This window comes from Acipenser ruthenus, chromosome 1, assembly GCF_902713425.1.
Source record: "Acipenser ruthenus chromosome 1, fAciRut3.2 maternal haplotype, whole genome shotgun sequence".
NCBI lineage: Eukaryota > Metazoa > Chordata > Actinopteri > Acipenseriformes > Acipenseridae > Acipenser > Acipenser ruthenus.
Genome location: NC_081189.1, coordinates 33,682,284 through 33,707,108, shown reverse-complemented (window position 1 = coordinate 33,707,108; position 24,825 = coordinate 33,682,284). Strand labels below are relative to the sequence as shown.

At 36.8% G+C, this 24,825-nt stretch overlaps 2 protein-coding genes across 3 annotated transcripts; one reads left to right on the top strand and one right to left on the bottom strand.

Moving 5' to 3' along the window:
- The first annotated feature begins 1,359 nt into the window (after positions 1 to 1,359).
- Positions 1,360 to 24,638, top strand: LOC117420519 (cell division cycle protein 20 homolog B-like). 2 transcript variants are annotated; one of them, XM_059023985.1, is made up of 12 exons: positions 1,360 to 1,570; positions 1,676 to 1,747; positions 9,031 to 9,262; positions 9,589 to 9,695; positions 10,388 to 10,469; positions 12,675 to 12,782; positions 14,800 to 14,996; positions 16,065 to 16,159; positions 16,950 to 17,175; positions 17,553 to 17,678; positions 18,226 to 18,343; positions 19,869 to 24,638. In XM_059023985.1, exons 1-12 carry the CDS (start codon positions 1,508 to 1,510, stop codon positions 20,012 to 20,014), a joined length of 1,572 nt encoding a protein of 523 aa, XP_058879968.1. In that variant the 5' UTR covers positions 1,360 to 1,507; the 3' UTR covers positions 20,015 to 24,638. The 2 variants fall into 2 exon arrangements, with proteins under 2 accessions (XP_058879968.1, XP_058879974.1); XM_059023991.1 differs by lacking the exon at positions 1,676 to 1,747.
- LOC117408748 (probable glutathione peroxidase 8) lies at positions 4,640 to 7,691 on the bottom strand. Its single transcript, XM_034014019.3, has 3 exons — positions 7,424 to 7,691; positions 6,645 to 6,906; positions 4,640 to 6,363 (listed from the first exon to the last, which is right to left on the bottom strand). Exons 1-3 carry the CDS (start codon positions 7,628 to 7,630, stop codon positions 6,200 to 6,202), a joined length of 633 nt encoding a protein of 210 aa, XP_033869910.2. The 5' UTR covers positions 7,631 to 7,691; the 3' UTR covers positions 4,640 to 6,199.
- Positions 24,639 to 24,825: the final 187 nt, after the last annotated feature.

The following is a 24,825-nucleotide window of genomic DNA, read 5'->3' as shown; positions in this document are numbered from 1 at the left end:
TTTTTTTTTTTTACTTAACCAGCATCTGTTTTGTTTCCCATTGAAAGCACCTGGCGCATGGCCAATCTATGCGCTAGTCAGTGCAGGCCACCGCTGACTCAGAAAGCATATGGTCGTGACAGGTGGCAAGGTAAACAGGGATCAGCACGAGCTGCTAATATGTATAAACCGCAGTGACAGGCTGTAGTCCTCGAGCCACCTATTTCACAATGCACAGTATTTAAATGAACATAGAAAGTAACAGTGATTATAAAGAGTAATGGCTTTCAAACAAATGCTTTTTTTTTTTTTTTTAATTAGGCCCTACTGTATTTATTGCAACAAATGAATTGAACATTGATGAAACAATATATCCTACAATTTGACCAAGTATATATATATATATATATATATATATATATATATATATATATATATATATATATATATATATATATACACACACACACACACACACACACACACACACACACATAGACACACACAGATATTAAATCACTTCCTGTGTTCACTTGACGCAACAACAATTTCCTACATGGCTAGAATTGTTATATTACTTCTTAAACCATTTAAATAATAATGCAGTAGAGAATGTCGTTTATTTATTGTTAATATGTAGTATATTATAATAAACTGTTACATCGGCATTCGTTTTACAAAAAAACAAACAAACAAAACAAAACAAAAAAAAAAACATAACGAGTGTGACTAGACTGTTCAATGCACAACTAATTCAGTGTCATACAAAGCCTTAAACAATTGGTGACGCTGTATATTAACAGGATAATTTTCAGGAATATCTGTAATTGACTGTTATTTAACTTTCCCAGCAAAAACTGTTAATTAGGTTAAAAGGCAGAAAATAATTAATTCAATAAATCAACAATCGAATTATAACAGGGTGGCATAACGTAACATATAATAATAATAATAATAATAATAATAATAATAATAATAATAATAATAATAATAATAATAATAATAACTGTTCTAAAGTCCACTTTAATAGATATTTGCAGTCCAGATTTCACCGCTTCTCCAACCGCCTCAAAGTTACAACATCATCATCACATACACCCGCCAGTCCTCTGTACAACTTGGCGGGTTATAGCCCGTGCAATTAGAAACCTATAGCGTGTGTTTTCACAATGCGTCTCCAAAGAGACCATGCGCTTCTGTTGTAGTTGCTGTGGAATCGTTAAGCGCAAAATTCCGAAGAGGGAATCCCTTGTCGTGACGTAACCCTCTCAGCGGCTTCCACCAATCAAATCAAACTTGGAGTGATTCCCGCTGGTCTGTCCGCCGGTCCTGCCTATTTAAAGGTATCTAATCAAATGTTTAGCGGAGCAAAAGCAACCACGGAAAGAGCAGTAGTAGAGTATTTTAAAAGGCTATTTGGGTTGTAAATTAAAAAAAAACACAGAAAGAAACAAGCAATTAAAGATAAAGCTTTATTATAAACCGTGAAGCTTTAGATTGTCAAAACAGACTATTAACACTTTAAGAAATGGAATGGAAATTAGAGAGATATTCCACTTTTAAAATCAAAACGGCAGAAGCCATGCTGTGGGTAAGTAACACAATTACATCGATTGTATTTCCTTATTTGTGCATTTTCACGTTGCTTAGTATAACATCGAAACAGGGTAAATATGTTGTTTTTCGCAATTAACAGGAAAACATAATGAGCACACTTGCAGAAGATTTCAACAGGGCTAAAAAACAGTACGCACATAAGATAAGCAAGGTAAGATACTGTAAATAAAACATACTGTAAGTACTGTTAAACTTTCAATATATTTCAGGTGGGGGAATAGACTTAAAAGATCATTTAAAAAGGATGAAAAACAGTGTAGTTAACATTCATAATCTATTATTCAGGATTCCACTAAATCAAACACGGCCCGTGCAGTCAATTCAGAATCTCTTTGGTGACAGAGATGCTAATAGTTTGTACATGCACCATACCGAACCGTAAAACCCTCGAGAATGCATCGGTGTGGCAGTGTACTGCTACTGGCTGTTGTGTATTTGACAGCTACTGGTTACACTCCACATTGCTACATTCAATAACCCCAAATTGCGTATCAGTTTGATAGTGTATTCAGTAGAATGTATCACGTTGGCCCTGTATAGCTAAATGGCTCTTTCGTTTGAGACAGTTGTTTGTTACAGTTCACACTGTCACATTCAACAACATTGTTTGTAAATATGATGACGTCATTGCTGAAGTACAGTCAGAGCGCTGTTTGTAACAGAAACAGATCCAGAATGCATCATTTTGGCAGTGTACTGCTAGATGGCTGTTGTGGATATAGACTGACAGTTGCTAGTTACACGCCACACTGCTGCATTCAATAAGTTCTGTGGAAGTTTTAGGTATGTTCAAAATATATAATCTAATTCCTTGTGTCAGGTAAGCAGTGTACTGCTATCTGGCTGCTCTGTTTTCTTGTCTGTAGCAGCCGCTACTACTTTGCCACCTGTTGCATGGTGAGTACGTCTGCGCCGAACAAAAGGAAAATGTGCCCAAGACGTGGAAGACTTCATTGAGCTCGTGTGTGGCAGGAAGGCAGTGTAACGTTAGCTGATTTAAATGTTGTCATCAGCTTACGTTGCTGCTGCTATCTTGCTGCACGCGCTGTAAAAACCACGCCAGCCGAAATGAATCGTAGTTAATAGTTTAATATATTGAGATGTGTAAGGCTGTGTCGATTGTGTGTGCGTTAAGAAGGCAGTGTAACGTTAGCTGGTTTTTAATACTGTCACCAGCTTACTTTTCTGCTGCCCTCTGACTGCACATGTTACATCCAAGTCATTCAATTACTGCAACTGTGTTTTTTTTTGTCCACTTTACTGAATAGTCACATTTGTTTCATGGTTTCCACTACTTTATGGTGATTTTTATGCATATTGGTTCTGTGCTCCAGCTTGCTAGCTGTTTTTCTTTCAACAAATTCATATTCACACAGACCTGTGCATAGATTTTTTAATAAATTTAGCTCAAGTGTGCGCTGATAAGGCAGTGTACTGTTAGCTGGCTGTGATTTGCATACCAGCAGCTACATGCACTTCCACATCACTACATGCCATGCAACTGTAGATCATCAGACAATTCATAGGCAGAAAGACATTTATTTCACCATAACCTTTTTTAGTGTTGGAATATGTTAAAAGTTAGTCTTAGGACAATATCAGATTTAAAAAAAAAAACAAAAAAAACCCACTATTTAGGCTATGACAAAATAAGTGCTCAATAAAATAAAAAAGCAGAAAAACATCTCAAAGATGATTTTTCAAGAGAGGATTTATCTAAGCCAGTTAATTGTGGCTTTTATTTATTATTATTATTATTATTATTATTATTATTATTATTTATTTCTTAGCAGACGCCCTTATCCAGGGCGACTTACAATCGTAAGCAAATACATTTCAAGTATCACAGTACAAGTAATAATACAATTAAGAGCAAGATAAATACAATGACTTTGGTTCAAGCAAGTACAAGTGTGACAAAATACAATTCAATAATACAGCAGATAAGTGTCAGTGATAGTTACATCAGGATATGATTAAATACAAAATACTACAGATTAAACACTTGGCAGATTACAGTACTCTGAAGTACAGGATTAAATGCAGTAAAATAAGGGGCAGATAAGAGCAAGTAAAGCGCATTTAAGGAAGGGTGATAAGTGTCCCAGGGGAAAAACAGAGGAGTTCTACAGGTGCTGTCTGAAGAGGTGAGTCTTAAGGAGGCACTGGAATGTGGTCAGGGACTGGGCAATCCTGACATCTGTGGGAAGGTCATTCCACCACTGCGGAGTGAGGGTGGAGAAGGAGCAGGCTCTGGAGGCAGGGGAGCGTAGAGGAGGTAGAGCCAGTTGTCTAGTTCAGGCGGAGCGGAGAGGTCGAGTGGGGGTGTAGGGAGAGATGAGGGTCTGGAGGTAGCTGGGTGCAGTCTGGTCGAGGCATCTGTAGGCTAGTACAAGAGTCTTGAACTGGATGCGAGCGGTGATTGGGAGCCAGTGGAGTGAGCGGAGTAGTGGAGTTGCATGGGAGAAGCGAGGCAGAGAGAACACCAGGCGGGCAGCGGAGTTCTGGATGAGCTGGAGCGGATGGGTGGCGGACGCAGGGAGGCCAGCCAGGAGAGAGTTGCAGTAGTCTAGGCGGGAGAGTACCAAGGCCTGGACCAGGAGCTGGGTGGCGTAGTTGGTGAGGAAGGGTCGGATTCTTCGAATGCACCACCACTGCATTTGCTCGGTTCAATCATTTGCACACTACTGACTACCAATTACCAATAATTCAGAACGGGTAGTCAAGAAAATGGTTACTGTTGTTTGTCAGTGTGTCTGATGTACAATATATAAAGACATATACAGATATTTTAAACTATATATGAAAAAATGAAGAACAGGACAAGTCGTGCAGGGCAATATAAAGTGATCATTTTTAAGTATCAGGTGAGTATGCATATAAAAAAATAAGATCTCTTCTTCAGGCGAGAAGCAGAAACTGAAGGTAAAGAAAGTTCCTCCAAGGCGGAGCTGACCCAAAAGAGCCATATTTTACTACACATGAAGGAAATGCAACTGTTGTTGGCAATTCAAGCATTACAAATGAATAAATGTAAAACACATTTAAGAAGAAAGCTAGTTTTATTATTGCTGTAATCTGTAAACAAGACATTAGTTGTCTTCAGCGCAACATAATATTATTAAAAACAAAACAGAACACACATTACTCCCCCCCCCCCCTTAAAAAAATACAAAGTACCTTTCTCCCCCTTGAAAAAGTACCCGAACCTGGATGAAATTTAAAAAAAAGAGGGCCATGGAATTCCCAGTAGACAAGATGTTTTTAAATAAATAGGGCCTGTATCTGTTTCTAAAGAAGGTATCCCAGTGACAAGTTTACATGTAACATGTACCTAGTAGTTTCATGCAACTTAGCAGTTTGTTTTTACTTATTTTTTTTAAATGCTGCAATCTGGGGTAAACATATTAATTTAGCTTACAATATTTCAAACGCTGATTTAGTGCTTGTCTAATTTGCTGTGACTGAGTTATGTCTGCTTTTAATATATTTGCAGGTAAACTCAAAAGCCTCCTCGCATGATACCACTGACACATGGCTTTACATGATTGAGAATGTGAATTTGAATCCACCTGCATAATTTTACTGAACATAAACATATATATTTTTTATATATCTGAAGTTTCAATGTCAATCCTAGAGGTATACATAGAACTAAGAATATTTGTTTTATAAAATTGCATTTTAAATAGGCAAATTTCTTTTAAAAGAATAAACACGATGATTAGTCACTTGGCTTAGGTTGCCCAGTAATTTAACTCTTGGCAAATTAGAATTTATCCAGTACTCATCCCATCTGGCACATCCTATTTTGCCTTGTGGCCACAAAATGCCATATTTTCATTCACTATGTAGGATTGTTAGTAATTTACAATTGTCAAGGCTTTACAGTCAAATATCATTTGGAGTGCAATAAGAAAATCTTTATGCAGCTGTATCATATTAAATATTAATATACAATTTACATTAGATAATTCCATGGCATATTTTGTCCTACCACTTTTATAAAACACTCAGTAATACAGCTGGTTGCCCAACTAAATCAAGGAGGTCATCAAAAGTATTCCTAAAATCATGTATTAAAACATGTATTACATGTATGGACAGGAATTTTGCATTCGTTGTATATTTCATGACCATTCAGTTATATTCTTGATCTTTGGGATAGTAACAGTTCAAACATTCACTTTACTCTGCTCTTCCCTCAGTATTCTGTTGGAGGTCCCTATTCTAAACTGTTTACAAACCTCTGCAGTAGTACTTGGTCGTGGACAAAAAAAGTAGTGAGGAATCACCCAACTAACTGTATAATGCGGTTAAAACACTCATCTAAAACATTAATTCATTGGCGCTACATTGCAGTTGCAGACATTGTCCCATGTGTGTCAGTGATATTCCTTTGAACAGAAAATGCTGTGTAGTCACGACATTGCAGGCACAGTGACTGCTTCTGTAAATGCTTCTGAAACCAACATGTGAAACAACTGCTGACATGTTCAAGGCAACTTCACTGTTTTAGTTTCTGGTGACAAGCACAAACGGGGCACTTTAAGTGGTTAAGGTGTGACCTGGCCATGAAGCTTTGGCACAAACAGTTCAGGTTTTAAAGTTCTACTTTCTTTTTTAAGATGATCTCTCTCACTAACTCTACTACATCTTTTTTGATGTTCTCTATGGGCTCTTCCGGTTTCCAGAATTTTACCACCTGGCCTTGGGGGTTTATGAGATACTTCCAAAAATTCCACTTTGGCGCCTTTTTGGCTGAATCTGAAATAAAAAAAAAAAAAAGTTAAGTTAATTTGAAATAACTGTGTATATCAAAATTCATCATAGGTATCTAACATTCTATCTGTCTCAAGGTGACAATGTTAAACAAACCATATATGGGATGTAAACAAACTGGACCATCAAAAACGTTTTATAAGAGATTTGAGTGCAGAAGGCTACAATATGGAAGAATGTTATAGTCAACAGAAACCAGTTGCATATATGTTAAGCACATTGATCAGGAGAGTGTGAAGTTTTGACACCTGAGCAAAATACTATACCTGTAACAAATGTAAAGGCAGGGTCGGCTTCAGAGCCCATTATCTTAATCTTGCTGAAGATAGGAAAAGACACGCCATATTTCTCCTTTGCAAACGCCTCTATATCACGGTTAGACCCTGGCTCTGTATCTCCAAACTGGCCGCAAGGAAAAGCCAGCACATTGAAATGTGAAGTACCCAACTCTCGGTGTAGACCTTGCAGTCCTTTGTAGTTTCTCTCAGTTTGTTCACAATAACTCGCCACGTTTACAACTAAAGACGCCTAGAGGGGAAGCGGGGAAAAAAAGTGAACTGCATTTTAAAAACTTAAATTTTAAGTTCTGTTATACAAACCTGTAAGTAGGCTTCTCTAATATGAAATATTTAACCTTGTTCTACTGTCGGTTATATGATTATAAAAGGGAAGTTCCTCAGTTTTATAATACAGTGTAATGTTACAACATTCCTAACCTTAAACAAAAATACTGTACCAACATTACATTTGCACGTTTTAATTTTTTATTTTAAAAGTTAAATAGATACAAAAATGTACACTTTCTGGTAAATTTGAAAGCTCTAGACAGTGGCCTACCACACTGCACTGATAATTTTAACAGTTAGCCTAATGCCCAAACACCGTAAGTGTAATTAAATCAAGTAAACGCATGCGTATTGGCCTTTGTGCCTGGACATTCAAAAGTTATTTTAAATCATGCAAAATAAAATGGCATATTCTTAAATGTGATATAAAACACTTAATGGAAAACCAAAGAAACACAAAATACGATTATTTTACTTACTTTGCCTCTGAACTTTTCCAGGGAAACGGTCCTCCCTTTCAAATCCTTCACTTCGAAAGAATAGAAATCTTTAGATTTACTTGTTTTCAAAAATGTATTCTGCAACAGAAAGAGACCACCCGTGCAGATCATCATTGTGAGAAAAACAATAAACATTCGAGCTTTCGGGACCGAGTACTTTAAATGACACGCCGCAAGATTCTCCATTTTTGTTGGGAATGATGCAAAATGAAGTCTCCGCAAAGTAATGCGGGGATGAACTGTGTGTGTGTAACACGATACGGGTACGTACCACGTAGCTTTTTCGGGGTGAGGTACATTGGGAAAACAATAATTACAAAACAATGTGTTTATATTAGCAGACATTTTACACTATGCAACACCGCTTCTCCCCCTGAAAACTTTTATGGTTCATAGAAATAAACACATGTATACTGTTTAATTAAAATCCACTTCATGGTACGAGAAAAGGAGACAATGCCAAGTGTAAATTATCGTAATAAGTAGACTAAAAACTTGCATTGGCTCATGAGCAGCCAGCTTATCTCAATCAATAGGCCTACTTGTGTGTACAATATATCTTGCAAGCAGCCCAAATTCTGTTAAATTCTAATAATAAATACAATGTACAATATTTTAATCTAGCCAATCGAAGAATCCTTAATAACAGTTTGTTTAGTATTGCTAGTCATTCAAGCCTCCAACAACAAGAATGCTAAATTAGGCTTTGTTAGAGAGAGTAGCACATGCTTTTGTTTAATAGATTGCCCAGCTGACTTAGTTGTAATGCAAATGGTATTCTGTAATTACAAAAACATAGAATAAAATAAATCTCTAAGTTTGTTCCGTTTAGAGTGGACATGACAGCAGGTCTGGAAGGTTTTGTAAAGATGACTGATAGTTGGTGCTTGGTTGGCAGATGCTTCTGTCTTAGACAGCACAAGTAGTGGAAGTAGGGAAAAGGGAAACAGAAGGGATCCATCACCATATTCTTCACATACATGTATTGCACATCAAAATAACATATTTAGAAATTGTAACACATTTCTCTTTATAGTATGTGTATATTTATATCATTATTATTATTTATTTCTTAGCAGACGCCCTTATCCAGGGCGACTTACAATTGTTACAAGATATCACATTATTTTTACATACAATTACATTATTTTTTTACATACAATTACCCATTTATACAGTTGGGTTTTTACTGGAGCAATCTATGTAAAGTACCTTGCTCAAGGGTACAGCAGCAGTGTCCCCCACTGGGGATTGAACCCACAACCCTCCGGTCAAGAGACCAGAGCCCTAACCACTACTCCACACTGCTGCCCTATATCATGTAGTTTAACATGCACGTTTGATTTTCCAAATTTATTATAATGTTCCATATAAATGGCTTGGAGTTTAAGACGAAGTAATGAAATGTTAAACAGTTAAACTGTAGCAGAACTGCCTTTCATGTGAACACATGATGGACAATAGGACTAGTGAATAAATATGGATTTAATACTAGACTTAAAGCAACATAGGATTAATGTTATACAAATATTATACAATGAATATGAGTTTGTTTTAATGTTACACACATATATTTTCCACCGCAGGTAGATCGTGGAAAGACATCATACTCCAGATTTAAAAGCAGAATTGTGAAAAGGCTGAGGTCAGAGATTACTGTTGCTAGCAGCCCATTGGCCACAAGATGGCAGCAGTCCTTCAACAGAGAATTTGACACAGTCTGTCAAAGACTTCCTTTGGATCTTTCACCAACCCCAGAAAACAGCTCTGACTCTGAGCAGACGCTTGGAGAACTTGAAACAACATTAACAACTCAAGGTCAGAGTCTTGCTGTTGTGTGTATTGTGACATTAAGGTATTTTATTTTAGACAATATAGTTGCATCAGTAGTACATGTTCTAATTCTAATCGAGGTGTAAAACTTCAAGGCTCATTTGATGTTTGATTTGCTGGCCACTTTGTTACTTTGGTTTTGGGGTTTTGTTATTTTTTGAAAAAGTGGATCATTATTAATCTAAAGCAAAAACATTAAAAAAAGACTGCTTTGTTATTCTTTCTCATGATGATGGCCTAAATGCTAAATACATTTTTCAATTTTTTGAGTTTCAACAAAATGTTAACTTTGTATTGCATTATTTATCCAGTTTCCCCAGACAAGCCGAAGCAACACAGTTATCTACAACCTGGCATCGTGCCTCCACCAGCAGCATGTCAAGGGACTAACCCAGCAGCTCACAATGAGAACAAACAGGTATTATAATACTGTCATTTGTTCACTTCTTTTTTTTGCAATCTAGTGTGTTTAGAAAATGAATTACCAATGAGGTACAATTAGGGAAACCAATCCAATGTATTGAACAGTTAACAGAACTGCCCAGACCACACCCACCCCATATAATGTATACTGGTCAGAAAATCCTTATTCTACATAGTAAGCCATTCCCCTGATCGATAATAGTGGTGTTATTGAATATTACAGTAGTACTAAAGAACGCCATGTTTTCAAAGGTTCACAGTGATTATAGATTGCAACATGTTTTTTAAAATCTTCCCTTCTCTTCCCATGACAAAGACAAAAAAGTGATTTTTTTTTACATGTCTGTTTTGAGTGAAGTAGGTTTAAGAAAATATATCTTGTGTAAGAAAAGTGATGCAGTTTATCTGCATCCATCCAATATTCAATTGGTGTGTGAAGAACATTTGCATTTGGACTTTCTTTGTGTGATCCTTGCTGCCAGTATTTAGCCACGCTGTGTCTCTCTGTACTAAGCTACCTGTCAAAACCCCTCCAAAAATATTCACAGTAGTAATATTTGCCATAACACTGGAGGAGTTTTCACATTCCTTATATAACTCATGACCACTTGTGACGCATTTCTTTCTTTCTTTCTTTCTTTCTTTCTTTCTTTCTTTCTTTCTTTCTTTCTTTCTTTTTTATTGTAGGAAGTCTCTCTGAAATTATGTGATGAAAAGAAAAGAGCCCCTGATAAGATGCCCGGGCTCTGCGAGGGCTCTGCGTACAAAGGTACAGTGACTTTCCATGAGCAGTAATGGGAATGATAGCATAAGAACATAGATACAAGGCATAGGTTATACCAGGGGAAGGCAGAGACGCATACAACTGTCAAACCTCACAGTATGTGTTAATAGTAAAGTGTAAGGAACTTCAAATTTCACTTTCTTCATTATTTGTACATTCATCTTACATCTGTATGATGTTTGCGATTCATCTCAATTGTTTGCCATGGATGTAAGTAACCAAGGCAAGGTTAAGCAAGAGCCATCCCCATTGTTTTCCTGGCAACACATGGCTGTGCATTATATGCTCCATACACTTGCTAATAACAAGCCACTTTGGCTGATCTAGCCTAAATTGCACATGGGTATGGCAGGCAACAGGAACTGATAAGCAGCTCCTGAGCTCCTAGCCAAAGCACCTTTGAGTAATTGCAGCAAGAACCACTAAGAATGGTTGAAATTATGAGTAGAAAGTGAACGGGAACAGTAACCTTTATTTAAGCTAGTGTAGTACCAGGTATCTTTTTTTGAAATACATATTTGTTATAACCTGTGCTGCTTTAAAAACTGCACATTTGAGACCGATGCAGCTCATGGACATGAAAATGGCTAAGTTGTTGGGGATTATTTTGTTAGCTGCAATTACTTTAAACAGTGCCTTGCAGACTCAAGCAGAAAGATTTGAAGTTAGATTATCTTTTTGTAATCTTTACACTGCTTGTAGCAACAGTGCCGGATGCCACTGACAACATGCAGATAAAACTGAGACTTTAACAAGAGACACTTTGTAGCCTTTCAAATCAAAAACTGAAAATGTGTGCTCTTTAAGTGTTAAGGATGAGCAAAGTGAATATTTTCCAGAGGCGTTTGTTTGCAATCATGTGTTCAACATTATTGTATCTGCAGCAAGACGGTTGTGGTTCTTTGACAAGAACACACTGGTTTTGATATATGTTTTATCAAACAGGACGCCCCACTTCCTGTGCTGCTTCGAAGGGGGTCTGTCGCTTGATGGGAAAGCGAAGCAGAGTAGCAAACCCTGAGAACCTTTCTTTTGAACTTATTGGGTTTACCACATTCTGAAAAGGTCTTTCTCTACTACAGAAGACAGGCTTTTTTATGATGTTTTTTTCCGAGCTGTCAGCTGATTTCCTTTTAACCCTGTCTTACAGATTGCACAGCAATGGTTTCTGTAGCACTGACATACTTTGCAGGATAAAAAAAAAAGCCACAAAGGATGTGTGACATTAATGGCCCTTCAAAGCTGCAAATCCAAAATCAGAACAATATCATGAAAATGAATAGATTACACTATTTGTATCTGTTTATTATCCCATGATACCCATTCATTTTCATAATTTATGGATGCAGCATTATTTGTTTCCTGCTTGAAATTTGTTAAAGATTTCTGACAAACTCTGGTTCAGGGGGGAAGAAATTACTGGTGCACACCCAAACGCTTCGCTAGGGGTCATTGCATCTTGCTTAGGCTTCTCAGAAATTTCCCCAAAGGTAAAATATATGGGTGTCTTTATTAAACATACCAAATAGCAATAAATGATGATTAGGAACATATATCATGTTATTCACCAACAACCATTGTCTTGATGCTTGTGCAAGACTAGCATAACTAGATCAACTAGTGACTGATAGTGGATCTGACACTTATTATTAGGGTTAGTATTAATACATCTGAGATGGTGACAGATACAGAGCTGTTTGGATAACAGCAAAAATCTTACACAGCATGTATACCCTTGGTGCAAATGAACATCATAAAAAAGTTGTCTGGGCGTGTACTAGGGCTGTAAGTTGACCAGCCATTGATTTGTGACAACCTTCTACGGCCATGGCACTTGGTGAAACATGCAGGAAGAGTTCGAGAATCTATCCATGGTGGTGTTGAGGCCAGGGATGACAGCTTCATTTCTTTTTAATAAGTTCCTTTACTGAGATTGGGAGAAGCCCACTTAAATTACAGAAAAAATGATGCTGCAATGTTAGCATGCTGAACAAGAAATTGGTGGGGTGATATTCCTTAAAAACAAGGGCCTTGAAATTGCTTTATACAGAGTATAGCCAATCACAAGGGTTCAGCTCCTTTGCACACTAATTCCTTAAGCTATGCTTACATTATTGCCTCATAGGCCCTAGTGAAGTGACCATAACCTGTAACACAATGTATAATAATGTGGTGTTTTGTTGATTTCAGCTTCAGCAGACAGACCCCATCCTATTCAGAGTAGTCCTGTCAATAGTGACTGCACTCTCCCAGAACTCGAGATGAAACTAGACATTACTGGGTTGAGGGATGATTACTGTAAGTATTATCCTATGTGATACTCTTCAATATGTAATGCCATTATCAAATATGTTCTGCATGACATATGATGTTGGAAGAATGAAACTTGACATGAGTGGCAGTTTCAAAATGAAGTGAAACTACAGAGTGTATCAAGTGGGAGACATAACACTCTTTGGATTAGAGTCTGAGACAGGATTTTATACTAGAGAGGGAGACTGTTGTCTCAAAATACAAACAAGGCATCTGTAGTTAAAGATATTATATGACAATATTTTGGTCTTTCCATTTTAAGGTCCTGGAGTTTAGTAAAAAAGTCAGACCAACTGAATCAGTCATTCAGCTTAGCTCAGCTGTCGCTATTGATGTTATTCCAAACTCTACCATGTCTTGTTATTGCAAGATAGCAGGATTTGGAATCCCAATGAAGATAAGTGGCAAAAAAATCCCACTGTCATAAGCAATGTTATGTGCGCATTCTTTTTGTCATGCAGCTAATATTGTTTAATGTATCTGTATACATGTCTGTATATATTTGTGCATTAGGAAACAGTCATTAATGGTAGATAATTATTTAAGTACAAAATGTTTGGACAGTATATGGCTGGTTATTCTGAAATATATGAGCTGGTGGGTGGTGAGGCTTTCGAGGCAAGTATGTTAAAAGAATATTGATTCCAGGAACGTCAATTTTTGTCTTTATCTTAATGTTGGTGATGATTTTAATCACAAAACAGAAGACAGGAACAATAAACACCAAGAGCGGTCATTTAAGTCGAGAAGACAAATGTTTTGGCGAGGTCTTTCATCATGTCACTGTCGAGAGGAGCATATGACAGGCACGCTTACATTCATCAACATTATTTTCATTTCAATATGGCAGGGCACTTTATACAACACACTGTGCATGTCAATGAAGGCCATGGTCTGTCCGCTCTGTATAACACACTTAGAGTTTTGAATTGGGCTGAAATTTGGTACATTCTTTACCACACATTTTTCAGGCTCGTGGTAGTTATGATCAAGGCTATATTTGAAAACCGTTTATCAAACTGATGCATGGGTATTTGTTACAAGAAGTTATTGAACCTGTGTGACAGGTGGCTTGCACTGCGCAGGTGTAGTTGGTGCAGTGCTCAGGAATAACACACACAAGACAGTGACAGTTCAATAAAACAGCTCCTTTATTTGGCTGGGCTGCGTGTCAACAACACTTAAATAATAAGCACAGGCTCCACACAGCCATGTGTATCTCTCCATGCAAAACAAGGGTTTCAGTCCTGAAATAATACAACACTTTATAACAACACCAAAAACAGATACGGTCACTTCTTCAGACAGTGAGTGCTCATGTGCAGGTGTGGTGAAAGACAGCAGTTCGTGAAACAGTAGTGGAGTGTAGTCCGGGTTTGGTGCTGGCTTGTAGCGACAGCTCCCAGTTAGTATTTAGCCGTCTAACAATGAAATGACAAAACAGTTAGAAAAACAAAACAAACAAAACATGAAACACTCGCGACAATAAATTACTTCCATCTCCTATACGGGTCCTTTCGTTAACCACATCAAAGGAATGGATTACATCGGCACATCCCCTTATACCTTCAGTCACGCCCCCTGTGATAACTAGTTCAATCACGTCTCCTCCAATCCATGACTGATACTTCGCGTACCTCATTAGGGCGATGACTTCTGGCATTGTGACTCCGCCCCCTTCCTGGATAGCCCGCTTCTGAAACTATCCAGTCCGGGGCACACTGTTCCAGCTACACAGCGCCCTCACAGGTCGGGAGGGAGATTGTTGACTAAGATTAATTCGCTCTCTGTCACAACCTGTTATCCCTGTAGATCAGTCAAGTAGTCTTAATAGTGTGTCAGCTATATTGCACACCTAGAACCAGAATGTCCCAAAGATCTGGGGGTGTTATATATTTATCAGATACCAGGGTTTGCTGTAGTGGTGTGAATTTGTATTGATCAGTGTTAGCAGTCGCTACTTACATAGGACATGTTAACAGTTTTATTTTTTAAATTTCAGACTTAAACTTACTGGACTGGAATTCCAAAAACCTTGTTGCTGTGGCTTTGAATTCCTCTACTTATATGTGGAATGCCAAAACTCACAAGACACTAGGAGGAATCCATTTCAATTCTGACACTAAATATGTTTCATCGGTTGCCTGGATAAACCATGGCAATTGTCTTGCAATTGGAACTAGTGATGGTGAAGTTCAGGTAATTCACTCTGCAGATTCAATTCACAAACCTCCGTGTGGAGTCAAGTGTTACAGCTGCTGTTGTGGCTGATGAGAAAATAAAAGGGCTTTTTTAGGTGCGAAAACCATAACATGCACATATGTACAGTGGTTAACATGGGCCCTATTTACAAAACATTAACTAGTGAGTTATTTAAAATGTCTCAAAATTAAATATAAATACTGTTTTTATAGACAGTTGTTAAATAACAACCCATAGTTTTTTTTTTGCAGCATCAGTCAATGCTATTATCTGCAGCCATGTGAATCAAGGCATAGTATTGAAATTATACTTTCTGTCTGTCTGTCTATCCTTCATGCTCTGTATCTCACAAAGTAATTCACAGAGATAATGGTCACAATGGTAAACAAGTGACGTACAAAGATTGTGGGAAAACCTTTGATTTTTGATCTCCAGGCCAATTCTGTTTTCAACATTCAGAACCGATGATCGATTATGCATATACTTTTGTACAGTTATATGGCTGGTTTCAGAGACCTCGAAATAGCACTTGTCATTGACTACCTTACCTAAGGTAACATTAGGTTGTCCAAGATTAGCGCTAACCAGGGACTGTGAAATCAGAAAATGAAGTTAGATTGAGGTAACTCTGTTAAAGCAGCAACCTTTTAAAATGAAAAGCAACATAATAACTGTTTAATATTGACAGTGCCAGGTGCAATGTCACATGGACAAAAAGTACTGTGTGATAGAATGTTTAGCAGTGGCACTTTTAGGGATATTGGGTGGTATATAGAGCTAGATCTGCCACCAGTTAGATGAATTATCTCAAATTTAATAGGAATGACTGTTATCATATCTTCCCCCCAGGCCCTTATCATTTACAGCAAAGCAGCAAGACTAGATTCAAGATCAGTGGACCCTAAGAATCAACTTATCCAATTGATCTAATTGGGATATTATAGGCCTAATGCCCTTTTATAATCTGGATAAACAAGATTTTAAGTGTGTGTTTTTTTATAGTAGGATACACATGTCTATTATCTGATACATACGGTCTTTTTTTTTTTTTCAAATGTTTTGCAGTTATGGGATGTTGAAACAAAGAAAAGACTCAGAAACATGCTTGGTCATCAATCTGTAGTGGGAGCGCTGAGCTGGAATAACTACATTCTCAGCAGGTAATCCTTGAAACTTTAACCTCATTATACTTGGACAGTTTTATTTGTCATAAAGGGGTTGTCTTTTATAATGACAACCTATAATTTTATAATTTAAAATATTTTGTTTTCTTGTTTTTAGACTACTTATCTCTGGCAATACTACTGGTATTCCAGTTTTCATTTGTAAAAGTCAATTAATTTCAATTAATTTTTTTTTCTAAATGACAAACTGCAATTTAAGCATACAAGGCACATTTTCTGTACTTATTATAAATGTACTTCTAATGTAATTGCAGTGTTTATAAGTAAAACATTTCTTTGCCTCATCCTGTGTGTATCCCATGTTGCGTGTGTATCTCAGCAGTATATTTTTCAGCTCCCTCCAGCAACAATACTCACTTTCTGTTTCCACAACCCATTCATGTCAGTCAGAGCGCCAGAATTTTTGTAGAATGAACGGTTCTGGTCTTAAGAGAAATTCTCTGTTGCCTGACAAACACTCTTGAGTGAAATTTGAGAAATGCATTTCCAATTGATTAATGAAACATGATGTGTGAATAAAAATACTAAAACAATCTGCATTATCTTAAAAAATATATTACTGAGATATGGATAACACAGGATCCAGCAAAGATAAAGCCATGTGTTTTTTATAAATACAGTAGGGTGTTTTATAAGTTGTGATCAGCAGGTTTTTAGTCAATGGAGATACTGTAGTATGTCAACATTCCATCACCAAACAAAAGTTATATCTAAGCCTGGTAAGATTTTGGTGAGAGGTAATAATTATTCAATGCTTGTTTCATAGTGGTTCACACTTAGGATTAATTCACCACCATGATGTCAGAATTGCACGACATCACGTTGGGACTCTCCGTCACCAGAAAAGTATCTGTGGGCTTAAATGGTCACCTAATGGTGGTCGCCTTGCTAGCGGATCAAGTGACGGCCTGCTGAATATCTGGCCCAGTGATCCAGGCGTGACAGTACGCAGCCAGCCCCTACAGACAATGGCCCACCCCACAGCTGTGAAGGTAAGAGATGGGCTTAAACAGAATTTCAGTCTTGTGGCCAGAGTCACCATATTGTGAAATTGTGATTTTATAGCCAGGATATTTTCCAACAATTCTCCGAGCTTTCTATAAGTGAAAGCAGGTACATAATGAAAAATGATAGGTTACTCCATTGACAACTTCCTGTGTTCTTGAGTGTACAAGCAAATCTTATTATATTTTAAGACACAAAGATTCACATCCTATAATGTGCCTTTTTTCAGATGCTTACTTCAAATACAGCCTGTTGCTGTCTTACCTGTGTTCAATAAAAATAGCACTGGAGAACCAACAACACAGCTCCCTCATATGTTTTTATTTTTTATAATATGACCCTCAAGTCTTGCTTGTTATTCTAGGCAATGGATTGGTGTCCATGGCAGTCTGAATTGGTGGCTGTAGGGGGAGGAATGAAGGATGGAGTTCTACGAATATGGGACACAAACACTGGGAGCTGCATTAAATCTACTCACACTAACTCACAGGTAAGCAGCAGACATCAACTGAAAAAAAAGCATATCGGTTCAAGAATTTGAAAGTGCTGAAACTAGAGGTGGTATACATCAGACAATAAGAGAGATTGTGAATGAAAAGCCAATGTCGTGTATGTGGGTGAATCTAAAACAATTCTGCCAGAGGAGTGGCTGCCTGCAGTAATACCCAATGCTCTTTGCTGTCAGTTCATCCCTTATTTACCACTGGAAATTTGAACTGTAATTTTGCAGTTTTCCATGATTGTTCCATGATTATACTATGCATTTACCATTGATTGTCCTGAAAAATCCATGTATAGCAAAGCTCATTCATATTACCGTAAGTAACTTGTTTGCCAACTTTAGTAACCACAAATATATACAGTATTAACCCTATGTAACGTAAGCTTAAGGGTGTCAGGGAATTCTTCAGTCCCACCTCTAGGGAAAGTGGCATTGGCCATAAATGTCATAATGTTATAGTGAATCATTATGTTATTTGATTAATCATAAAATTGATTCAATACATAATCATTTATTTCCTTTTTTTATTTTTTAGATTTGTTCATTACTTTGGGCGAAAGAAACAAAGGAGCTAATAACAGGACATGGTCTTCCCAAAAATCTAATTGTTCGGTGGGACTTTCCATCTATTACTAAAATAGCTGAGTTGCATGGTGAGTACTTTACAATACTATGGGGTTGGTGTACTAAAGTGTTGTGCCTGTCGCAAGAGTCGCAAACCAGTTGCCACGAGTTGGAAGTCTTGAGTGAAATTTACTAAACAAGCGCAATGTTATTTGAGACTTTTTAGGGAATGCTTTGCGGCAGCAGATTCTGTTTGCGGTTCAAGCGTAGATGATTATGTAATTATGGGTGTTCCTGCATAAATTCGCGGAGATAATACAAACGAAGGCTCTCAAATATTATAATGAAATGTACGAAAGCTGCAGGCAATTGCGACACTTACAAATGCATCAATTTGTTAAGAACTTTTGATTAGTGGTATAAGGCAAAATGTGTTGCTGATCCTTTGAAATTTGTATTAATGAGAATTGACTGGGCCGATTTCAAAACTACAATGCATGAGTTATTGAAAGACTGGTTATTTAAAATTCTATATGAGTTAAGGATGTGAATGTGTTATATTGCATTAACTTTACACAGAGATTATTTCTTGACAATGTCACATAAATATAGTTGCTTCAGATTTGTTTTTTTTACCTGACTTTCATAACAGGAAGGACGCACACCACTGAATTCTAATGTAGTTTATCTTACCACAATCATTCTTTATCTTTTGACATTCATCAGCAGTTCATGTATAAAATAAACACTATTTTTAAACTGTTCAAAGGCATAAATCATGTGTGTAAAATAAAGCAGCAGTCCCATGAAATAGAGCAGCTTATAAAAATATGTATGTACCTCTAGCCTTGTATACATGTGTAGAATTAAAGACAAATAATGGAATCGATTGAGTCTGAGGACTACCGGCGGCTGAGTAAAATAAGAGTGAAGTTCATTGTTTCCACAGAGTATTTGTTAGGTGCAAGTATGAGACACCACATGAAAACCTTAGTTTCAGCTTATTGGTAAACCACTTCAAAGATACAAGTGGTTATCATCAAAAGAATAGTCAATGGAAATAGTTTCAGTAGTGTTAACTTTTAGATCTTCTTATTCAAATTAATTAATATTTATTAGATAAGTCTGGTTTAAGGTTTGGTTTAATACGTCTGGTTTAAGGAATTCAGTTGCTGCTCTTCAGTTTTATTTGCCAGCCACCAATATGTGTACCATTACTAGATCAGCAAGAGTGTCTATACAATAATTAAAACAAAATGACTGCAGACGTCATAAAAAGGGGACAACAAAAATGTATATATAAAAATGTAATTTAAAGTCTTTGAGTAATAAACTGTATAACTGGATGATTTTTGTTGCAAGCGGATTCATTTTCTCCCAATAACACTAACTCCTGCATGGCAACTGCATGCTCACCTAATTGAGATAAAACCTTGCATGGATATTTGTCACAAGACGTTATTCCACAATTTGTAAATGTAGGTTATCTGGTTATCCCTTTTTATAGCAACTGACAGACTGAAGTGACTGAGTATTTGAAGGCAATGTCTTGTAAATCACTAGCACACATTAAATGAAACGTTGACAATAAACTACCTTGTCTTTGCTGATTAGGTCACAAAGGAAGAGTTCTGAATTTAGCTTTAAGCCCAGATGGAAGACAGTTTTTTTCTGCAGCAGCTGATGGAACTGCTTGTGTGTGGAGATCCAAAGACAGTGAAGACACATATCAAGAGCAAGGCACAGAGAAGTCTGACTGATATTACCTGAGTATATTTGCAATGTAGAAGTGAACTGAGCCTCAATAAATCACAATGGGGGACAACACCAGTAGGATTATGTTGACAACTACCTTTACAACATCTAATTATTTGGAATTTTATTTTACACTAAAATAAAAAAATGTGAGAAAACGGAGACATCATAGTTGATTTGGTTACGAATCCTTTTTCAATGAGAACCTTCTCTGAGAAATTGGAGTTTTTTTTTAAAAAGGGAGATGTACACCACAGATCCCCGAGCTGACACGGGAAGGGAAAGGATATACTCGGCACCTTTAGAATTAGGTAGGTAGCTGCCACTTAAAAAAAAGGAGGGGGGGCAGCGACGACTCTGCTGCCCCAGTCCATTTTGTCACGGCACGCCACTGCCCTACTGTCAAGAGTTTCCACGCTGAAGTTTTGCATAACTTTACATTCTGCTTATAGCTGTTGTGAATTGTTTGCCATTTCTAGATTATTTTAAAGTACAAAATTGATTATTTTGAAGGAAGCACCAATTTAGCAAAATAATAGGCAAAACTTCATTCAGAATGTTTAAACAGGTTTTCGGTGTCTGAACTGCTGTCTGTAAAATGCATGGAAGATATGTGTTTATTCTTGTTCCGTGGATCTTTTGTTGCTGTTGGTTTTTATCCATGAAGTAGTTTTTTTTTTGCTTTTTGTTTTCTACAATAGCCAGTAAACATGGGAAATACTGAATAAATTAACTTGAGTTGCTCTGGAGATTTCAGTTCATGGCATGATAGAAAAATAAATGTTCTTTATGGCATATTACAATTAAACCTCTGCAAGTGGGAGTATTAGAAATATATTAGGAGTGCTCCGATTAATAGATTAATCGGACCGATTTGATCGCAGATTAATTAAAAAAAAAATGTAATTGTGCAGTTCTATTTTTGTATATAAAATAAAATCAACTAATAGAACTGCATTTTCTCTGCGGCAGTCCAATCATAAGTGAGCGGAGGTGGGACATAAACAGTTGAAGGTCTTTATTAGATTTAACCAATGGGAGAGTCAAAGATCTGCCCCTAGGTGTCTAATCATGAGTGAGCAGAGGCGGGACAAAAATATGTTAGGATAGGGTGCTTATTATAGAGACAGCTATGGAGAATTATATTGAGAACTTCAAAGTAATATTTCAAATTGCTTTTTACAAATTAAAAAAAAAAAAGTCATAGACAATTGAGACATTGTAGTCGATTTTGGTTACGAATCAATTTTCAAGAACGTTCTTAGAAAGAATGCAGGTGTACACCAGAAATACCTGAAGGCACCAATTCTTTTTTTTTTAAAGATTCTGTTGATTTTTTTAGTATTACTATGCAGGTCAGCCGCTGTGCTTTGACTTTTAAAACGCTGTGAATGTAGAAGCCTTTAGGCGACTTTCACGCGATTTCATTGGCTCTTGTAATGCTGAAATGTTCATATTTCCTGATTACCCAAACCCGAGATGGAATTGTTTTCCTGTAACTCACTGAAGAGGCCCATCTATTATTTTTAATAATACATGGATACCCTTGTGATGCTAATATTAAAGAAAGCAAGGTTCAGCAGTACATTTGTTGTTTTTTTTAACCTTAGTGTTTCAGTGCTGTACAGACGTTCTATGTCGTTATCCGTTAGTGCTTCAGCTTTATTTGGATGATTGTCTTTACCTTAATTCCCTGTTCCTCTCCAGTTTCTCTGAGATATGAATGTACCAGCTTTACATCACTTTTTTTAATGTATTCTCATTTTGTTGATCATTAATGAACATTTCTGTACTGAAAAAGAGACATTTTGTGTTTGAATTGAAAGTGATGGTCTCGGGAGTCGATTGGGTCAAAGTTCAAGTATATTTTCCTCTAGAGGAATTATCACTCATTGACGTTAATATATATTGCACAGTACAGTCCTGTATAATGTCTGAGTGACAGCAATAGGTTTTACTTTACTTAGTAGCTGCCAACTACTTTGATTCTTTGATATGTGAAAAAATACCTGTATTTTTAACAATATCCAGCCGTAAACTGTTTCCAATAAACCCTGAATGCTTCTTGACTTCTCTGTGTCCTCTGCAGCTGCTGAGGTGGTGAAGTGTGACTGTTTTGCAGGCAGAACAGCAGACTAATCTCACTGTTCCTGTGAAGCTCAGTATTGCACGTGTCAGATCTTTATACTGTTACAGTGCTGCCATTCTGTTGGAGACACTGCCACCTCAAAGGATGACAGTGGGCAGGACTAGGTCTATCCAACGTGTTGGTGGTTAGCTTTGACGTCTTTGAACCAGAAAATTCAAGTTTCGATTCCCAGTTCTCACACAGTTTAGCATAGTTGTGCCTCATTTTTAAACTGTTTAAAGCACTAGGCCCCCCCTGGAAATAAAATATGGTCATTTTAAGGAAATGTTTACTATAAAAGTATGACAAGAAGCTAAATTGCTTGTGATGTATAATATACAATTCATCTCGTAATATGGACCTAACCAAATTGTATTTTAGTGCATTTACATGTTGTGTTTGCTACTGTGGAAGTCCCATACAAACAAGATAGACTGTTAACTATGGGTATTATCGAAGGGGAGCATTTGTAATAAATAAATAAAATGTATGCTTTGAAGTGTAACCCTTTCAGACCAGAAGAGCTGTATAGCAGCCCACAAATCAAGTGTTGAAAGGGTTAACATGTTATGTTTATTTGCACTCAAAGTTTGAATTTGAATGTAAAGTAAAATTATATCATGTAATTGTAAGTTATTTATTTGTGTTTAATATATATCAGCAATATATAGTATTTGAACCAAGTAGTTTTTAAATAATACACTTGACAAGGGCTTGTTACCAAAACACACACACACACTCACAAACACACACACAATATAGAAAAAAAAGCTGTGCACACTCCATTCGTTGTCTCGATCTTGTTACTTGTTAAACTGCATCACGTACGTTGGTGGTCGGTTAGTTTTCACATTTTGAAACCCACCAGGCTGCTCAAGTTTTGAGTCAAGGGCTGAAAAGCTCTGTGGTCAGAGCTAATGAAGACAAGTTTTCTGTTCCATATCTTATTTTAGTTTCTCGCTTTAGGTTTGTCTGAATAGATGATAGTTCCAGTAAATGTTGTAAGAATTAAACAAGCATTGTGCTGTAATGTTAACTCTTTGTTGACCACTTCTCAAAGAGGATTATTTGTAAAATTCATGTATGCTTTACATTATTGTAGTTTGAATGATTCAAGGGGCATGGCAGTGGCTGTCAATCGATCAACCATGATGGACCTTTCATAGTTACCCATAATGCCTGGCCTGGACTAGGCGAACCCTTAAGTCTACTCCCATAATCCATTCATTGCTGTAACATTAACCCTTGAAATGTTCACTAATACTGTCAAAATGTTAGCTGCCATTTATTTGGTTTAATTGTAAACGTAATGCTTTATTTATTGTGTTTATCTATGTATTTATTTTTTTATGTATTTATTTATTTTACTATACATATAAACTGTTAGTTTGGTTTGTTTATTAATTACTGTACTTTTCACTGCTGTATGTGTGTTTTGTAAATGTATTGGGTGTACACTATAAAATGTAGTCTCAATTAGACGTGTTTGTTTTTTTCACCTTTTTGGTCATTTCTAATATCTGTAATTACTCATGACCTATGGGCCCTATTTTGACATGCAAAGGCAAAAGCAAATGTGTAGTTAGAAATAAAATAATTTTACTGATATAGAACATCCTAGAAACTCACTAATCTAAACAAGTCAAGTGGACAGAGGAACACCATTAGGACAAGGTTAAAAAGATTAAAAAAACAACTGTAGAGCTACCTTTATCTGAACTGCTCTCTTACGCAAACCCCAGGAAGGCTTGTCAGCAAGTGAATGAAAAAGTGATAGGATTGTTAGGTAAATTGAGTAGTGCAGTTTCTGACAGATTGTAAAATCATTTTCATCACACTCTGTAATTATGCAGTTCTAGTACCCTATTTCCATTCTCAATATCAATGCGTTTGTAATTGACCTTGTCATTTAATTTGACACGTCTGTTGATTTCTCTGGTTTAATGACAAATACTAAAACAACCTAATGGGTATCAAAGCTGAATTATTGGCACATTATTGCTGTGGGCGTGTGCTTATCTAGCAAAGACATGAAAGCTGCCTATACTGAAACCCATCAGCTGTTTGAGTCAGCACTACAGGCTGTTTGGGGTGAGTCAACAACAAGAACAATGTGCTGAAAACGAACTTGCAATGGGGGGAGGAGGGGGGAGCTAATGTTAATTTCTCCTGGAAACTGATAAAACCTTAAACGCTCACAATATCCAATAACTGCTTCTTGGTAGAACACCCTGTTGTTATGGAAATATCACAGCAAATAACTAATGCATTGTTCTTGTTGTATAGATTTACTTTGATTATCGGTTTCTATTTGTCACACATCCTGGTGTCTTTTTAAAAGCAGATGGTAAAAGCATTGAAGTGGCCCCGATACAGCTCTCAAACTTGACTAAAGTGCAGCTGATACACCCGAGTGTAACCATTCTCCTGTCTCCCTGTAACTAACCTGTCGTGACTTTTCTTACACCCACTGTGGAAGGGTTGCAGGGGGGCAGGCTAAGGGTTACACTGCATTATATTGTGCTATACATTTTTAAATCATAGACAGTTTTTTTTTTTTCTGGTTGGCACGTGAATTTAGAATCTGTTTGGCCTATGCATATGTGTGCTAAGACCTAGATTGTATATGATTTATAATAAAGGGGAATTAAAGAAACATTTGAATGCTCTATAAATGCATTATTTACT

What these genes read in the sequence shown, in the direction of transcription:
- LOC117420519 (XM_059023985.1), top strand. Translation starts at nt 1,508, where the DNA reads ATGGAATGGAAATTAGAGAGATATTCCACTTTTAAAATCAAAACGGCA. An exon ending in ACGCACATAAGATAAGCAAG is followed by an intron (nt 1,748 to 9,030) that starts GTAAGATACTGT and finishes TTTCCACCGCAG; the next exon opens with GTAGATCGTGGAAAGACATC. An exon ending in CTCACAATGAGAACAAACAG is followed by an intron (nt 9,696 to 10,387) that starts GTATTATAATAC and finishes TTTTTATTGTAG; the next exon opens with GAAGTCTCTCTGAAATTATG.
- LOC117408748 (XM_034014019.3), bottom strand. Translation starts at nt 7,630, where the DNA reads ATGGAGAATCTTGCGGCGTGTCATTTAAAGTACTCGGTCCCGAAAGCT. An exon ending in TGGAAAAGTTCAGAGGCAAA is followed by an intron (nt 6,907 to 7,423) that starts GTAAGTAAAATA and finishes CTTCCCCTCTAG; the next exon opens with GCGTCTTTAGTTGTAAACGT. An exon ending in TGCCTTTACATTTGTTACAG is followed by an intron (nt 6,364 to 6,644) that starts GTATAGTATTTT and finishes TTTTTATTTCAG; the next exon opens with ATTCAGCCAAAAAGGCGCCA.